Source organism: Coffea eugenioides, chromosome 3, assembly GCF_003713205.1.
Source record: "Coffea eugenioides isolate CCC68of chromosome 3, Ceug_1.0, whole genome shotgun sequence".
In the NCBI taxonomy this organism is placed as follows: domain Eukaryota; kingdom Viridiplantae; phylum Streptophyta; class Magnoliopsida; order Gentianales; family Rubiaceae; genus Coffea; species Coffea eugenioides.
In genome coordinates, this window is record NC_040037.1 from 5,498,336 (window position 1) to 5,512,343 (window position 14,008).

The window sequence follows — 14,008 nt, forward strand, 5'->3', positions numbered from 1 at the left end:
CAATCAACCACAATCTCCCACAGAAAAGTAACGATATCAACAATTCAAACCACAAAAAAGCTTACAGATACCAAGAGTACATATGCATATGTACTCAAAGAGGCTGTTTCGTGATCAGAAGAATACACACTTCATACCACTGATACACAATCACAACCTGCATAATCAAACTACTAATCATCGAACCTAATATCTACGCAGAGTCACAAAAGGGGTTGAATCCAGGTGTGTAGGTAATTCTGGAGAGAGATAATCACAGTGCTTTGTAACATTTGAAATTGGAGTCAATGGCAGTTTGTTTTCCAGTGGACTCAAAGGAAGATGGTGAGGGGCGTTCCGGGTTCCTTTTAATGGGCGCAAACAAGCTAGGCGGCCTGGAAGCTGGTTGTTGCAAATTGGTAGCTTCGATGCCTGCATTGTCGCCTCTTTTTCTCTTGGCACTGGAGCACCAGAAGGATCCTGTTCAGAGAGTAATATTCATGTCAGCTGTCGACAACTGAAGGCTAAGATGTAAAGCATCATTAAATGGTGGCAAATACACATCGTCTGCACGGAAGGGTATGATGTAAAGTTGAGGTGGTTACTGGGTTCTTGTTCTAATAATCCTTGCGTTGCTTTACGCTATAGAAATTTTTCTTCCAATAACTAATTTCAGGGCTTTGTGTTTGCTGAGAACATAGACGTGGAAGCAAAATAAGGAAATGCACTTATGGATACGCTGAAAGAAGCAACTTTCTGTGATTGTGGCTTCAAAATGTACTGAAAATCTGTTTGGAAGAAAGCAGAAAGGGCTATTATGCTCAGGCAAAAGATGCATTTCTCTTAAAGAGGAAAACAACGGCAGAAGAGGAATTTTTGAAAGCAGCCAAATCTCCTGTTCGATGGAAATAACTGGAGACATGTATGACATGACAACTCAATATGCATGGTATGATGTCCGAAAAGTATCTGATTTTTTCCTACTGCAGTTTATGACTAATTTTACCTGGTGACCTATGCAATAACATATAAATTACTATATAGAAGAAGATCATGGGTGATATGCATGGTATGATGTCCGAAAAGTATCTGATTTTTTCCTACTGCAGTTTATGACTAATTTTACCTGGTGACCTATGCAATAACATATAAATTACTATATAGAAGAAGATCATGGGTGATATACATACCCCGAGCACAAGGAAAGTAAATGCTTGATTATCTCCGCCAAGATGAATTTCTATCAACTTCCGCAGATCAGCAAGAGTTGAATCTTTGACAACCTTTAGTGTAGTGATGAACTTCCCAGGGTTCTCCATTGATGCCTCCCATTTCACATAAACATCAAGGTCTCCAATTTTTTCATCAATAGGATTGCAGTTCTCCTTTGAGGCTAAGGTACTCTCAAAAGAACTAGGTGCCATCTTCTTGTTTCCCATCGGTGTCTGAAAATTTTCAGGGATGTCTGACACCAAAAGATCCTTGGAGAGGCTTTTCTGAAGCAGTTTAACATCACTAATTGACTTTGCATCCGAGCCCTCTTCAGTTGTCCTCACTGGTGATGCCATGGGGTCAATATTCTCGGACCTCTTTAGGGCAGGCATAGGAGTTCTGATGTGGTGAGAGAGCTCTCTGTGATTCCCACAAAGGGTGAATATGTTTTGTATCCTCATTAGCCTGGAAGAGGCTGTATCTTGAGCACTTTCAGGTTCACTGGGTGATTCTGCTTGCAAAAGTTTATCCACTAATGTCTCTCTGAAGTTCTCTACTTTGTCTTGATTCTGAGATGAAACTTCAGGAATAGATGGAGCCTTGGTTGCCAGTGTGCTCGAACAGACCTTCTTTTCCTCTATTACCTCTTTCTGAACTTCTTCATCTGAGAACTTCTCTTTGTCATCCCCACTACCTTCTTCTTCATCCTCCTCAAATACAGTGCTCAAACATCCCTTGCTGGAAAAGCTCCGAACGAGAAGATCATCATAATCTTTGTCATCTCTTGAGTTCTTTCTACTGTCAAAATCCAAATAACTTTTGGTTTCACCGTTTCCTGCTTTAAAAACCAGCACTTCTTGCTTTCCAGCATCCAAGTCATATGATTTGTCCAAATCCATTGATTTCACCATCCCTGAATCTTCAGAATAGGTATCCAACAGCTTCCTAACAAAGTTGTTTCCATCCATGTCCAGGGATCCACCTCCAACCCGTGATTTGTACAGCTCAGATTCAAGTTCTCTCAAACGCTGTCGAAGCATTTCAGACTCTTGTTGAAATTGAAGTACCACATTTTCCATCTTCCTCCTTTCCATTTCAATTAACTCATCTGCCATTTTCTCACATTCCTGTATCCTCTTCTCCAATTCACTTTTCAGTTTCTGAACCTGCTGATTTGCCTTTAGATTGATCTCCTCCTCCATTGTATCATGTCCTTTTCCTTCTGCAAGGGCAACTTTAGCCCTGAGGGCAGCAATTTCTTCTTCCTTCTTCATAAGTTCTTTTTGGGCATCATTACGCTCTTTTTCTCTCAGCTTGTTCTCCATCTGTAGCTTGTAAATAAACTGGTCCATAGCTGCAATCCTTGACCCCAAAATGACGGCTGATGAAGAATCTTCCGCACCTTTTTCCTTAATTGGAGTATGAGGACCACGAACTATGCACTTAGCTTTAGCACCATATTCTAGAGTGGATATGGTTTTGTGCAGCTCCTTAGGATCAGGGCTGGCACAGAGTATCATCAGAATTTTGGACTTGTCATCCTCAAAAGAATCCTAGACAAAATGATTGGAATTATTTCACAAAAGTCATTAAACATTGAGCTGGCAAGTTGTCGCGATGAAAGATCCACCAGACCACAAAAGAAATGTACCTGAAGAAGCATTGTTAACTTGCTGTCTCTGAAAGGTACATGGGAATCACCATTTGCAATGGACTCAACCACACGCTTCAGTGCTGTGTTCCCTTGGTTAATTTTTGCTGTCTGAATTTCAGAGAGAGCATGATCATGGTTACAAGAAGAACATGATCATAACTTAATTGCACCACAAAAGCTACTATCCATAGCAATTCAATACCTGCAATTTAGCTTCCAATCCATTTTGACCAGCTTGTTCAATATTTTCAGAACCTGCCATGTCTACAAGCATTAGCCGTCCTCCAACTGTAGGGACATCAAGAATTATCTGCAAACATGAATAAAGTGGGATTGTGTTAGCAATGGAGCGACTAAGTTAACAAGCAAGCAATCAAATTATAAGCTAAATGATACCATGCAGTGGCTCCGAGAACTTCTCTCATTACAGAGTGTGCTTTTGACAATCCTACGCTTTTCCACCTTTTGTATCTCCCTTGATATCTTTGTAGCTTCATGACCAGCAATAAAGCTTGCATTTTTAGCCTTCTTTCCCATTACTTCCAGCCTCACCTACGCAATAAAGACCAAGAATATAGTATCCTGATGTGCCCAAGCCCAACATAACAACGAAATAAAGTAATACCATATCAATATCCGCCAAACAAACATTTAATAGCCATTTTCTGTAACTGTAGTACTTACAATCCAACTTCTCCATGGTCTGGCACTGTACAAGGTCCTAGCTAAAACAGAGTGTTTTCAGCTACATTCTAGGTTTATGCAGGACGAGCACATGGATAACAACAAAAAAACTAGAATCGACAATACTGATTCTACAAATGCAACAGGCAAAGTTCCAAACCCCTATCTACTTGAAGGTGAGAAGGTGCATCTTCTTCATGAGGAAGGTTACTTTTATCACTAAAGAAGAAATAGACGCATTTTTCCATATGCCTAACAAATTAATCTCCACAAATATATACCTAAAATACCTCATTAAAAACCTGCAAAGAACAAACGAAGTATATTCTAAGACTATCAAGTTCAAGAAAATACATGAATATGATGCTGGCACTAATAAACACTATCAAATCTCATGCATTCCATAACAAACTTAAGTGATCATTGGTTAGCCAAAAGTTTCCGGTTTTTATATAACAACCATAACAGTTCAACAAAAGAGGAAATTTTCACCTTCGAAGCACTTCCTCCTTTAGCCCAACCAAGATTGAATCCTCCACCATTATTAGTAGACAGCAAATCATAAATCTCCTCATTGTATATCTCCAATACAGTCACTTGAACAAAAGTAGCAGGCCCCAACTTCTCACCATTTTCTTCACCCACTTCTTCACCTTCCCATAATATATCTTTCAATGATTTGTACACAATCCCTGGCTGCTTTCCACACCCAAACATGGTGTGACTTTTACCAGCACCAGTTGGCCCGTACATCATAATAGTGCATTTATCTCCTAATTTCACCCCATTAATCCGTGACTCAACGAATTTCTTGTAAAATGCATCAAGATCCTCTTCTTCAGACAGTGAAACCCCATCTAAACTAAAATCCCTGTACCCAATTTCAGTCTTGACCCTTAAAGATTGTTTGTCAGGATTGATCTGCAAGGCTGAGGATGAAGCGGGATTCTTTTTCTGATCTGGGTAGTCACGAATTCGGCCTATTACTTCCACTGGATGCTCTGCTGGTGGGTTGTTGCTCTCTTTTGCCATTGCTGATGAATTGGGGTTCGGAGATGGCTTAGAAACGTTGAAATTTAGACGCTGCTTTGATTGTGGGGTTCTGGTTTGATTATGGGCTGGATTTGATTTTGATGAAGGGGTCTGCATCATTGAATGGGGCTTTGATGATGGTGTAGGTGCCATCGCATTTAGCACAAGAAATCAGGAGGAAAGATGGGAATATTTACCCTTTTATTGGGATTCTTGTGGGTTTCAAGATTCTGATGACAGATTTCTTTATGAGTTAGTGTGTGTCTGTGTGTGAGATAACAGGGAAAAGATGGGATTTGAATGTTGAAGGAGATTCAGAATTGAGTAATTTTTGGAGAGCTAAGAATGGAAAGAATCAAAGGAAAGAAGAGGAGTTTGATTGAGAAATGAGAAGGATTTTTTTTGGGGATGTTTTCTGAAGTTTAAAAATTAAAATTTTATTGAAATTGAATTAAAAGTAGCCGTTACTCTCCAACGGCTAAGTGTATAGCTGGGACGCCTACTCAATACTCATGACTCATGCTTTGGGTTTAATGGAAGCAGGGTTGGGCCTATGAAATTTTACCAGCCCAACCATCATTTTCGTGTACAAACAATTTCTTCCGGGAATTCATTTCAAAAAATTTATCAGCAAGTCTTATTATGAAATTCTAAGAGCCAATAAGTTCTTTTGATAAAAAAGGAAATAAAGCTTATGATTCATACTTAAAATGACTGTAAAATAGCCCAAATATTTTTAGTTTTTTTTTTGAAATTCGCATTTCATACCTTACCATATAGTTTCTTCTTATTTCGTGTTTTGTTTTGTGGTAAAGTAAGTCTAAAATAGTTATCATAAAAGAGTATCCTCAAAAAATCTATGCTAGTTTAAGTTAATTTCTTTCCATACTTCACACAATTATTCAGAGGAAGTTTGTGTCCATTTGATCAATCAATATCGAAATTAAAGATAATATATAACATTTGTTGAAACAATTAGCGAATAACAAATCATTGTATGTTAAGCTATGAATTGGGCACAAAAACTGAACTGTAGAAGGATCAGCCAGAGGAAAGTGCTAAATGGAGAATTCATGCCTTATTTGTGATTTATATGCCAAAAGTAGACTTGTTTGTCTTCACATTTTGGATAAAACATAAAGACTAATTGATTCTCTTTCAATGCCCTTTTGTTCATCTAAAAGGGAAAAGGAGTTAATGTGCTTTGTCATATCTCAAGATTTCTATCGACTTTTGTTTTCTTTGTGGGAAGGGGGACAAGAACCAATAGTACCTTTTCAGTCACAGGGTGTTATTGGTAATGCATGAGATAAAATGAAGCTTAAAATTTGATTGATTGAGTTTCCCCTTCTAACATTTTTTTTCTTCTCAACCTTTAGGATGACCAAAGAGCACCAGCCCAGATAAATAAGAGGTTCATTGAATATATTTCTGGCATCAAGTTAGTTCCATTTAAGGGGCTATAGATACCACTCGGAACATATAGTTTCATGGCTTTCTTGATGCACTTCAAAAACAAATCTATGAATCTCTATACAATTAATTGTGACAAATTAGTCATTGAGGTTTTCCAGTGCAAGTCTGTGGGCGCATACATATGCAGAAGGGCCTGTTTTTACGTGTTTCTGCAGTTACAGTAGATCTACTTGCCTCTGAAAGTATGATAGAGATGCATCAGTCACTGCAGGTATGATAGAACTCATCATTGAAAATTATGAGATGACAAAAACCCTTAGCTCTTCCCTGTCTCCCCTTGTGATTCGTGTATCAGAGTCGAGATAGGTAACTTCAAATTCACCAGTTCCGCGGTTAGAAGGTGGCCTTAAAAAATCTGGTATCCGTGGTACCTCCAGCGACGGTAACTGAGATAAGTTTCCAGCAGTCTTGACGGTAGTTTTTTCAAATGTTATCTTGATGTTGGAAGTACCTACATGTGCCAACAAGCAGGTTATGATGATAGTGGTAAACTGATGCAAATGGTGAAACACTGAAATCAGACTGACGTAGAAAGTTTAATTGTAAGCACCAACCTATAATTTCGAATTTGTGGGCTAAAGTAGCAGTCAGTTCGACAGGTGGAAGAGGCCATGGAGCACCTAATTCAAGGTCAACTATGTTATCAAAGTCTTTGCTTAAGACATCAATCCGTTGAAATACCTAACAGAAAACTTTATGCCATCAGTGATGAGATAATAAAGCACGATATTACATTATGCAGTTTTTGTCTAACAAACAAGTGGGCAATCCATAAACTAAATCACAGTTTCAACAATCTGGAGAGGGAAGATATGGACACCATGATATCCTGGGAGCAACCCTCTTTTAAGGCTTTCGTTCACTTCAGCATTAAGGAGAATTCCGCTGTTTTTGCCATTAAAATCTAAAAAACATTGTCAAAGTATCCATTCTTGTGTATGATCTCATACTGTAGTCAAACGACAGCACTTAAGGAGATTTCTTAAGCAAGTACGTCTCACCTGGCCAAGAGTTATAGGAAGAAGCCTTCCAGTAGGGGGTCCAGGACGGCTTCCACCAAGAGTGCGAGAAGAAAATGCACTGCTATAGATCAATTTCCACCTTCCCTGCAGTTTATCAATGTCAACCAAGAGATCGACAGGGCCAGCAACAGATTCAAGATCCTTGGCAGCAGCATCTGCTTTCTGTCGATCATCTTCAGTAGCAGCAAGCCCTCTATTTAGCCCAGAAACTGCACTCTGCAATTTAGGTTTGTTGAAGCCTCATAAATACCAAAACATCATATTTCACACATCAGATTGCAAAGGAAGAAATTTGATTGTTGTCACAACAGATTGGAATTCACAGTTGCAAATATAGCTCTGCTGTCAACAAGCACCTTGTACCAGGACCACGTACTTTTAACTTAAAGAGTCAAAAAGGAAAGCTGGTACTGTCTTGTACAGATTAATGATAATTGAAATCCATTATGATATAAATGGAACTCTTTCTCCTCCCCCCCCCCCCCCCCCAAAAAAAACTCTTCCTGAGGAAGTGGGCTGTTAAGCATGCCTAACTTGAGATGGGAGCCAACCAACCAGAGACTCAACCTCTAAACCTTTGGGCATGTATTCCAGACCACTTTATTGATTTAGATGTTATACGACAGTATTCATCCTTACTAACATACTCAGAGCAACTAAAAATTAGAAACAAAAATCCAAGGAAAAAATCAAAACAAACAATGAAGGAAAGTAGCAAGGAAACGAAAAGGAAAAAGATTAAAGGCACTAGGAACAAGAACGTAGTATGTTCTCTAGTCTTCTCACTAGTAATCAAATGAAGGAGGAGAGCACATTTTGTTCATAACCAGAGGCATGCAAGATCCATGGAATCAGAACAGGGTCTTTGAGTGGAAGAAACTATGACAACGCACTAAGATCAAATTAGCAGTTCAGAATTGGAGGTGACCATCCTTGCTTACTTCAACAGAAATAAATAACACGTAATGAAATGAATTCAATACAACATGAAAAGAAATGAAAGTGATTTCACTTTTACAGATAGGCAATAAGGTTTGTGTCCTAGGCTTAATCTCCAGGATTGTCATAGCAGGAGCCTCGATGTCCTTGTGCTTTCAACTAATATGCAACACTAAACATCAGATTCCAAATTAAACAATGATAGAATCCTTTTCCCGGCCAAAAAGACATAGCTGAGGAACTTTTTGATTTGTCCAATCCATTATCTAGTAATTCTTGTGATTGTTGATGCACTCATATACAATGTCTTCTCTGACTAATCTTCATGCAATTTTAGTTGTTACTCAAGGCATGCAGCTGACAGGCATGGGCCAAGTTGAAAACCATGGCAATGTAGACACTGATTCAAGTCCAAAGTGATTGCATTGCAACAAATACATCCTCCAATCTTCCACTAGAAGAGTCTAAAACAGTGTCCTGATTTGTGGTAGTAACTGCAAGCTTCTTGATTCTACAATCTCTGGATGAATAACACTGTCCTATTTAACTGCAACTGCAATAATCACATATAACCTTTAATCTTTTGTGTTACTTCTCTATACTAGGAGCCTCTAAAGGATTCCCAGATTCTGTGGTTGGCAACTTAAGCCTCACCCTAGAGTCCAATACTTTCTTTACAGCAAATCAAGCTTTTGTCCTTCTCTGCTATCTTTTAGATTACCAAACAGATGTCCATGTCCATATCTTATGTACCAAAGTTTTCACTATTTTCCTGATTTTGCTATCCTAATTGAAAAAGCATCTGTACACTAAAAATAGGCTAATGCCAGAAACTTGCAGAACCTAACCTATTGTTGAGCCTATTCAAAGCATTCAAATCCATGTTTCTGTTCTAAAGAAGTGACTATTGACATTGGCCAATCCAGATAAAAATGCATTGACATACTAACTTGTCAGAAATTTCTGGAACTACTTAACTACTTAGGCATACTGGGGATGAAGCTACAAAAAAAGTTCATACAAAAATTGATACATCGCAAGATTCTATGGTATTGATTCAAAAGCAACAAGGCAGTTTAGCCAGCTTCACAATTCAAAATCAGGTTAAATGTAACTAATTGAAGTATAGAATCACTAAATTCTTCAGAGACCTCAAAAAGTAGATTAAAAGATGCATCCAATTGAGTTAATTAACCAACAATTTCCCCGTTGCATCTAATTGGGCCATAGGCTGTTTTAGTCATTGAAGCAAACACGTTCTTCAGCGATGACTGATACTTCCCAATTAAGGAGCAATAATTCAGCATCCCACTAGAGAAATTATACAATTATCACTCCAGACACCATCAAACCAAACAGGAAAAATAAAGAAAAAACATATAAAAAATCAGCTATACAAGTCTTCCAAAAAAGCAAACGAAATAAAAAGACAGAAAGAAAAAAGAGACGAACGGATACCAATAACTTAAGCTTTGAAGAGCTAACAAGCTCAGCTTTTGATTGCTCAGCTTCTGAAGAGTATTTCACTGAGGCTTCATCAAGGGCTGACCTGCAAATGCAGCCTCTTTTGATGCAAGATTTTCTTTTTCTAAACTCAGCAGAGCAGAACAAATTCCGGGCTCTTGGCAGGTAACTATTTGTGTTAGAAGATGATTTTGGTGAAGGGGTTATGGATGGTAGTGATGATGATGATGATGTAGAATGATGATGGTACAATAATGGCTTAATTGGAGGGTGAAATAGAGATGCCATGGCAGTTTCTTGTAGCACTTTTGATTGTTCGAACTGAGAAGGTGGCTGGATTATCTAGCCAGTGCAAGAAATGAGTCTGGTATGTTTTGATTGGCTGGAGGCATACGTGTAGATTGTACTTGAAAATTCTTGGTCCCCATGTCAAGTCCCTAAATCCCAGGTGATGGTCTACTGTGGCGGCCTGTGGTTCTAAATTAACGTTGGGGCCTGAGGAGCAAACAACAATAATCAAGAAATCCAAGATGCTTTGTCATATTGTTTTTGTTCTTTTCTTTTTCTTTTTTATCATTTTTCCCTAGGGGAGGTTCATAGCTCTGCACGTTTGGATTGCTAGTTTTTAAGGAAAATTTTTAACATGGATATTTTTTTAATTATCTTTTTACATTATATACATTAAATTGTTATGGTATGTTTATCTACAAAAACTTCAAAAAATAGCAATCCAAACAAGAATCGTAAGCGGTGGCTTGTGATAATTGGAGAATTTGGTTGATATTGCTGAGGAACTTTTGGTCGGCTAACATGTAATTATTTGGTTTGGATGAGGTACTTAAGCACTTGTATGAATTGGGCAGTTTCATTTGATTATTGTGTAATCTAATCCCTAATGGCACTGATGATCCAAAAGTTTTGAAACTTTGTTAGCACTATTACTTTCTAAAAGTATACATGGCGAATTCCTTAGAATATCATCATTTGTATAAAATAAGAAAAGGGAAAAAATCGGTCAAATATTGATGTTCGGAATATTAATATATTGTTATTAAACCTAACACAGTCCGACGGTTCAATCGATCAACTTGATGAACCGGCCTTGAAATCGGGTTGGGTTACTAATTAAATCGAAGTTGTATGGAATTCATTGATGATCGTTCAACTCAGATAGTTTGACTAAAGAACCGGGACACTCGGACGATTATTGATAAACCCGATGGGTTTTGGAAATTATTGTGGAATGACTTTGTTACCCAAATTTTCATTTGATCAGGAACACTAATTCGTGCATTTTCGTCTTTCTTTGCATCATGCTAACAATTAGGGATTTAACTTAATTCTTCTTTCTCACTTTCGCAGCAAAAAATCAAAATTCAAGAATAGAATTCTCTTCCTCTCTTTGCTTTATTCTTCCAATTTTCCTCTTTTTGGCTGTTTGTGACTTATGTTTGGTGGTCTGACACTTAAATTTATAATTATATTGGAAATGTAATATCAACATGAATTCATGAATTGAGAACCATGTTTAGATATGGCTTGTGTGTATGAACTATGAACAAATTACGACCTGTTAAGGTTTAAAAATTTTTATACTTATATTATAATTTAGGAAAAATCGTTCAAAACATTTCTCACATTTTGTAAAATGACTTTTTTCATCCCTCACTTTTAAAAGTGTAATTTTACATCCTTTATAAATTCACATTGGTCAAATTTTATCCCTACCTAGGTTTTTGACTAATTTTTAGTCAAAATTTACCACTTGCATTGCATGTAATATTTTTTGAGGAGCAACATTGTCAAATCAATTTTTACATAATTAGATCCATAGTCCATCACATTTCACAAAATAAATTGTTTTGTCCATTACATTTCACAAAATAAATTTTTTCATTTCTCACATTTCACAAAATGAAATTTTTCATCTTACATTAACCATATGTTCGAATATATATTTTTTAAATCTATGTACATATCTATTTGAGTTCACTTGAACAGTATGAATAGCATATAATATATCTCAATTTGATTTTTTCTAAATAAATTAATTACAATTGTACACATGTTATTCAATATATATACATGGGTTTAAAACCAATAATTTTGTTTTAAACCATACGTATATATCTATTTGATTTTACTATGTGAACCTATCAATATTTGTGGCCTTTTTTCTTTTGATAATAATTCATTTATTAAGTTGTACAATAAGACCATCTAATTAATGGGCACTTACTTGGGCAGCATTTGGCAAGTGAGTTTTTTGGGTGTTTGTCTAAAACTTTACTGTAACTTATTGTAGAAGTTTTTAAAAATTTTTTTGAAGTGTGTGTTTTTTTTTAAATATTTTGAAGTGTATAGTTTTAAAACTTTGAGAAGTTTTTTAATGTTACTGTAGTTAAAGTTTTTAAAAAATTTGTAGTAGACAAACTTGATAAAAAACTTGTCTGCCAAACAAGGCATTGTATTCTATAGTCATACTAACAAATTATAGTTTAAATCTGAAATTTCTACTTACCAATTTTAAGACCAACAGTTGAACTACTTGCCTTGTGATTAATTAAAATTTAAAGTGCCAATCACTTACTTCTTTTTTTTTCATACTTTTCCTTTGTTTATTTTTCTGTCCAAATTTAATTTGATATAAACACTCAATAATGTTTAGAATTAAATATTTTCTTTGTTTTCAATTTTTTGAGTAAAAAGAAATGAAAATGAGTGAAAAAACTAATAATTTTTTTAACCCGTGTATATACATTCAGACGAAATCAAATAAAGATATATTAAATGCTATTCGTACTATTCTAGTAAAATCAAATATATATATATATGTGTGTGTGTGTGTGCGAGTTTAAAAAAAAACTATTCGTACACATGATCAACGAAGGATGAAAAAATTCATTTTTGAAATGTAAGGGATGAAAAGATTCATTTTATAAAATGTGAGGAACTATGGATCGAATTATGTTAAATCTAATTTGATAATTTTGCCTTAAAAAATGATCACGTGCAATACACACAGTGAATTCTTGCAAAAAACTAGTCGGAAATCTAGGTATGGACTAAATTTGATTAATGTGAATTTGTAAGAGACGTAAGATTACACTTTTAAAAGTGAGGAACAAAAAAATTATTTCATAAAATGTGAGGGACGTTTTGAACTACTTTTACTATAATTTATGTGTTTATTTAATTATATAACATATTTTTTATTATATAGTGTGACCCAACGGTTCAACCAGTGAATTGCGATTGAACCACTAACCTGCCAACTCGATCCTCACGCTGGGTTGATGACCGGGTTGATTTTAATAACTATGGTTTGGAGTTGGTGACTTAATCTATACTTGTCATGCCCACATGCCACAATGGATCTAGGAAATTTTTTTTGAATACCCAAAGGGTAGTCACCCAATTTTTTCAGTGGGAATTTTACTCTTCTAAGATATCCTTGTAAGAATATTTTGTTGTCTGTTTCATTTTCTAGATTTGAGATTTGATAGATCTTAGAAGCAAAATCTTGATTTATTAGAACATATGCATATAGATTTATTGGGCAATAGTGATATTCATCTGATGGAAGATTTTTTTAAAATTTCAATGTTATGATCAAGTTTATTATTTTTTCGATTTGTTGTATTAGATTATTATCAAATTTATGTATCTTTGTCATGTTTGATATACTTTTTGCCATGAGCTTAGATATTGGAATAAAATTATCCTTTTTATTGAAAAATTCGCTCATAAACAAATATGCATACAATTTAATTTATCAAGAGCACGTTTCAATCATTTAACCATTTGTTTTTTCACTTTTATATTCTAAGAGTTCATGTATTTTTAGTGTTTGGTAGGAGATAATTTTGAATTTTTTTTTGGAACACCATTGTACTATTAGTGCCTTTTTGTGATGTGATATATATAAGATAATATGGTGATTGTGAAAATCAAAAATATTAATAAAATGTGTTTATGATGTAATCAAATTTCTTTTTTCTTATGATGTAATCAAATTTATTTTTTCTTTCTTTGCAAACAAATGCCTTATCCAAATACACTCATTTGGATAAGTGATTATTTGGAGAAAATTTCTATCTTGGATCATTATAAATACATTTTTTTTATTTTTTTCAATTATCTCTTTATCTCATATACATTACACTACTAAAAAAGAAATACAATAATATTCTAAAATTTTTTTATGACAATTTATTGTCTAAACACACGTAATCATGTAATAGAAATGACCAATATTCGATACAACTTAGCACTTATTTTTAATTTATTATTTTAACTGATTGTAGATTTTTAATTTTAGACAATTAAATTTTATAATATTCACATTTATTTTTATATTCAGATTATAGATTTTTTTAATAAAAAAAATTAAAATTTATAATCGATCAACAAGTAAGTTGTATATGTATAGATTCTAATTATTCTCTATAATCACTTTCCATGATCTTTTGGTAAAATCTAAACAAACAACAATCGCCTTAAAATCGGGGATTAATTTCAGAAACCTCCCCTGAGATTTTTTCTA

The 14,008-nt window shown here is 35.2% G+C and overlaps 2 protein-coding genes across 2 annotated transcripts; both read right to left on the reverse strand.

The window, feature by feature from the left end:
• Positions 1–41: 41 nt before the first annotated feature.
• LOC113764586 (kinesin-like protein KIN-10A) lies at positions 42–4,938 on the reverse strand. The gene is made up of 6 exons (XM_027308520.1): positions 4,022–4,938; positions 3,242–3,397; positions 3,048–3,155; positions 2,843–2,953; positions 1,170–2,744; positions 42–459 (listed from the first exon to the last, which is right to left on the reverse strand). Exons 1-6 carry the CDS (start codon positions 4,712–4,714, stop codon positions 187–189), a joined length of 2,916 nt encoding a protein of 971 aa, XP_027164321.1. The 5' UTR covers positions 4,715–4,938; the 3' UTR covers positions 42–186.
• A 1,025-nt stretch (positions 4,939–5,963) lies between these two features.
• LOC113765070 (plastid-lipid-associated protein 6, chloroplastic) lies at positions 5,964–9,853 on the reverse strand. The gene is made up of 4 exons (XM_027309119.1): positions 9,457–9,853; positions 7,039–7,275; positions 6,592–6,718; positions 5,964–6,488 (listed from the first exon to the last, which is right to left on the reverse strand). Exons 1-4 carry the CDS (start codon positions 9,748–9,750, stop codon positions 6,274–6,276), a joined length of 873 nt encoding a protein of 290 aa, XP_027164920.1. The 5' UTR covers positions 9,751–9,853; the 3' UTR covers positions 5,964–6,273.
• Positions 9,854–14,008: the final 4,155 nt, after the last annotated feature.

What these genes read in the sequence shown, in the direction of transcription:
- LOC113765070 (XM_027309119.1), bottom strand. Translation starts at nt 9,750, where the DNA reads ATGGCATCTCTATTTCACCCTCCAATTAAGCCATTATTGTACCATCAT. An exon ending in TTCCTATAACTCTTGGCCAG is followed by an intron (nt 6,719 to 7,038) that starts GTGAGACGTACT and finishes GTTTTCTGTTAG; the next exon opens with GTATTTCAACGGATTGATGT. An exon ending in CCACAAATTCGAAATTATAG is followed by an intron (nt 6,489 to 6,591) that starts GTTGGTGCTTAC and finishes TGGCACATGTAG; the next exon opens with GTACTTCCAACATCAAGATA.
- LOC113764586 (XM_027308520.1), bottom strand. Translation starts at nt 4,714, where the DNA reads ATGGCACCTACACCATCATCAAAGCCCCATTCAATGATGCAGACCCCT. An exon ending in AAGGAGGAAGTGCTTCGAAG is followed by an intron (nt 3,398 to 4,021) that starts GTGAAAATTTCC and finishes TTTATTGCGTAG; the next exon opens with GTGAGGCTGGAAGTAATGGG. An exon ending in AGTTAACAATGCTTCTTCAG is followed by an intron (nt 2,745 to 2,842) that starts GTACATTTCTTT and finishes CATTTTGTCTAG; the next exon opens with GATTCTTTTGAGGATGACAA.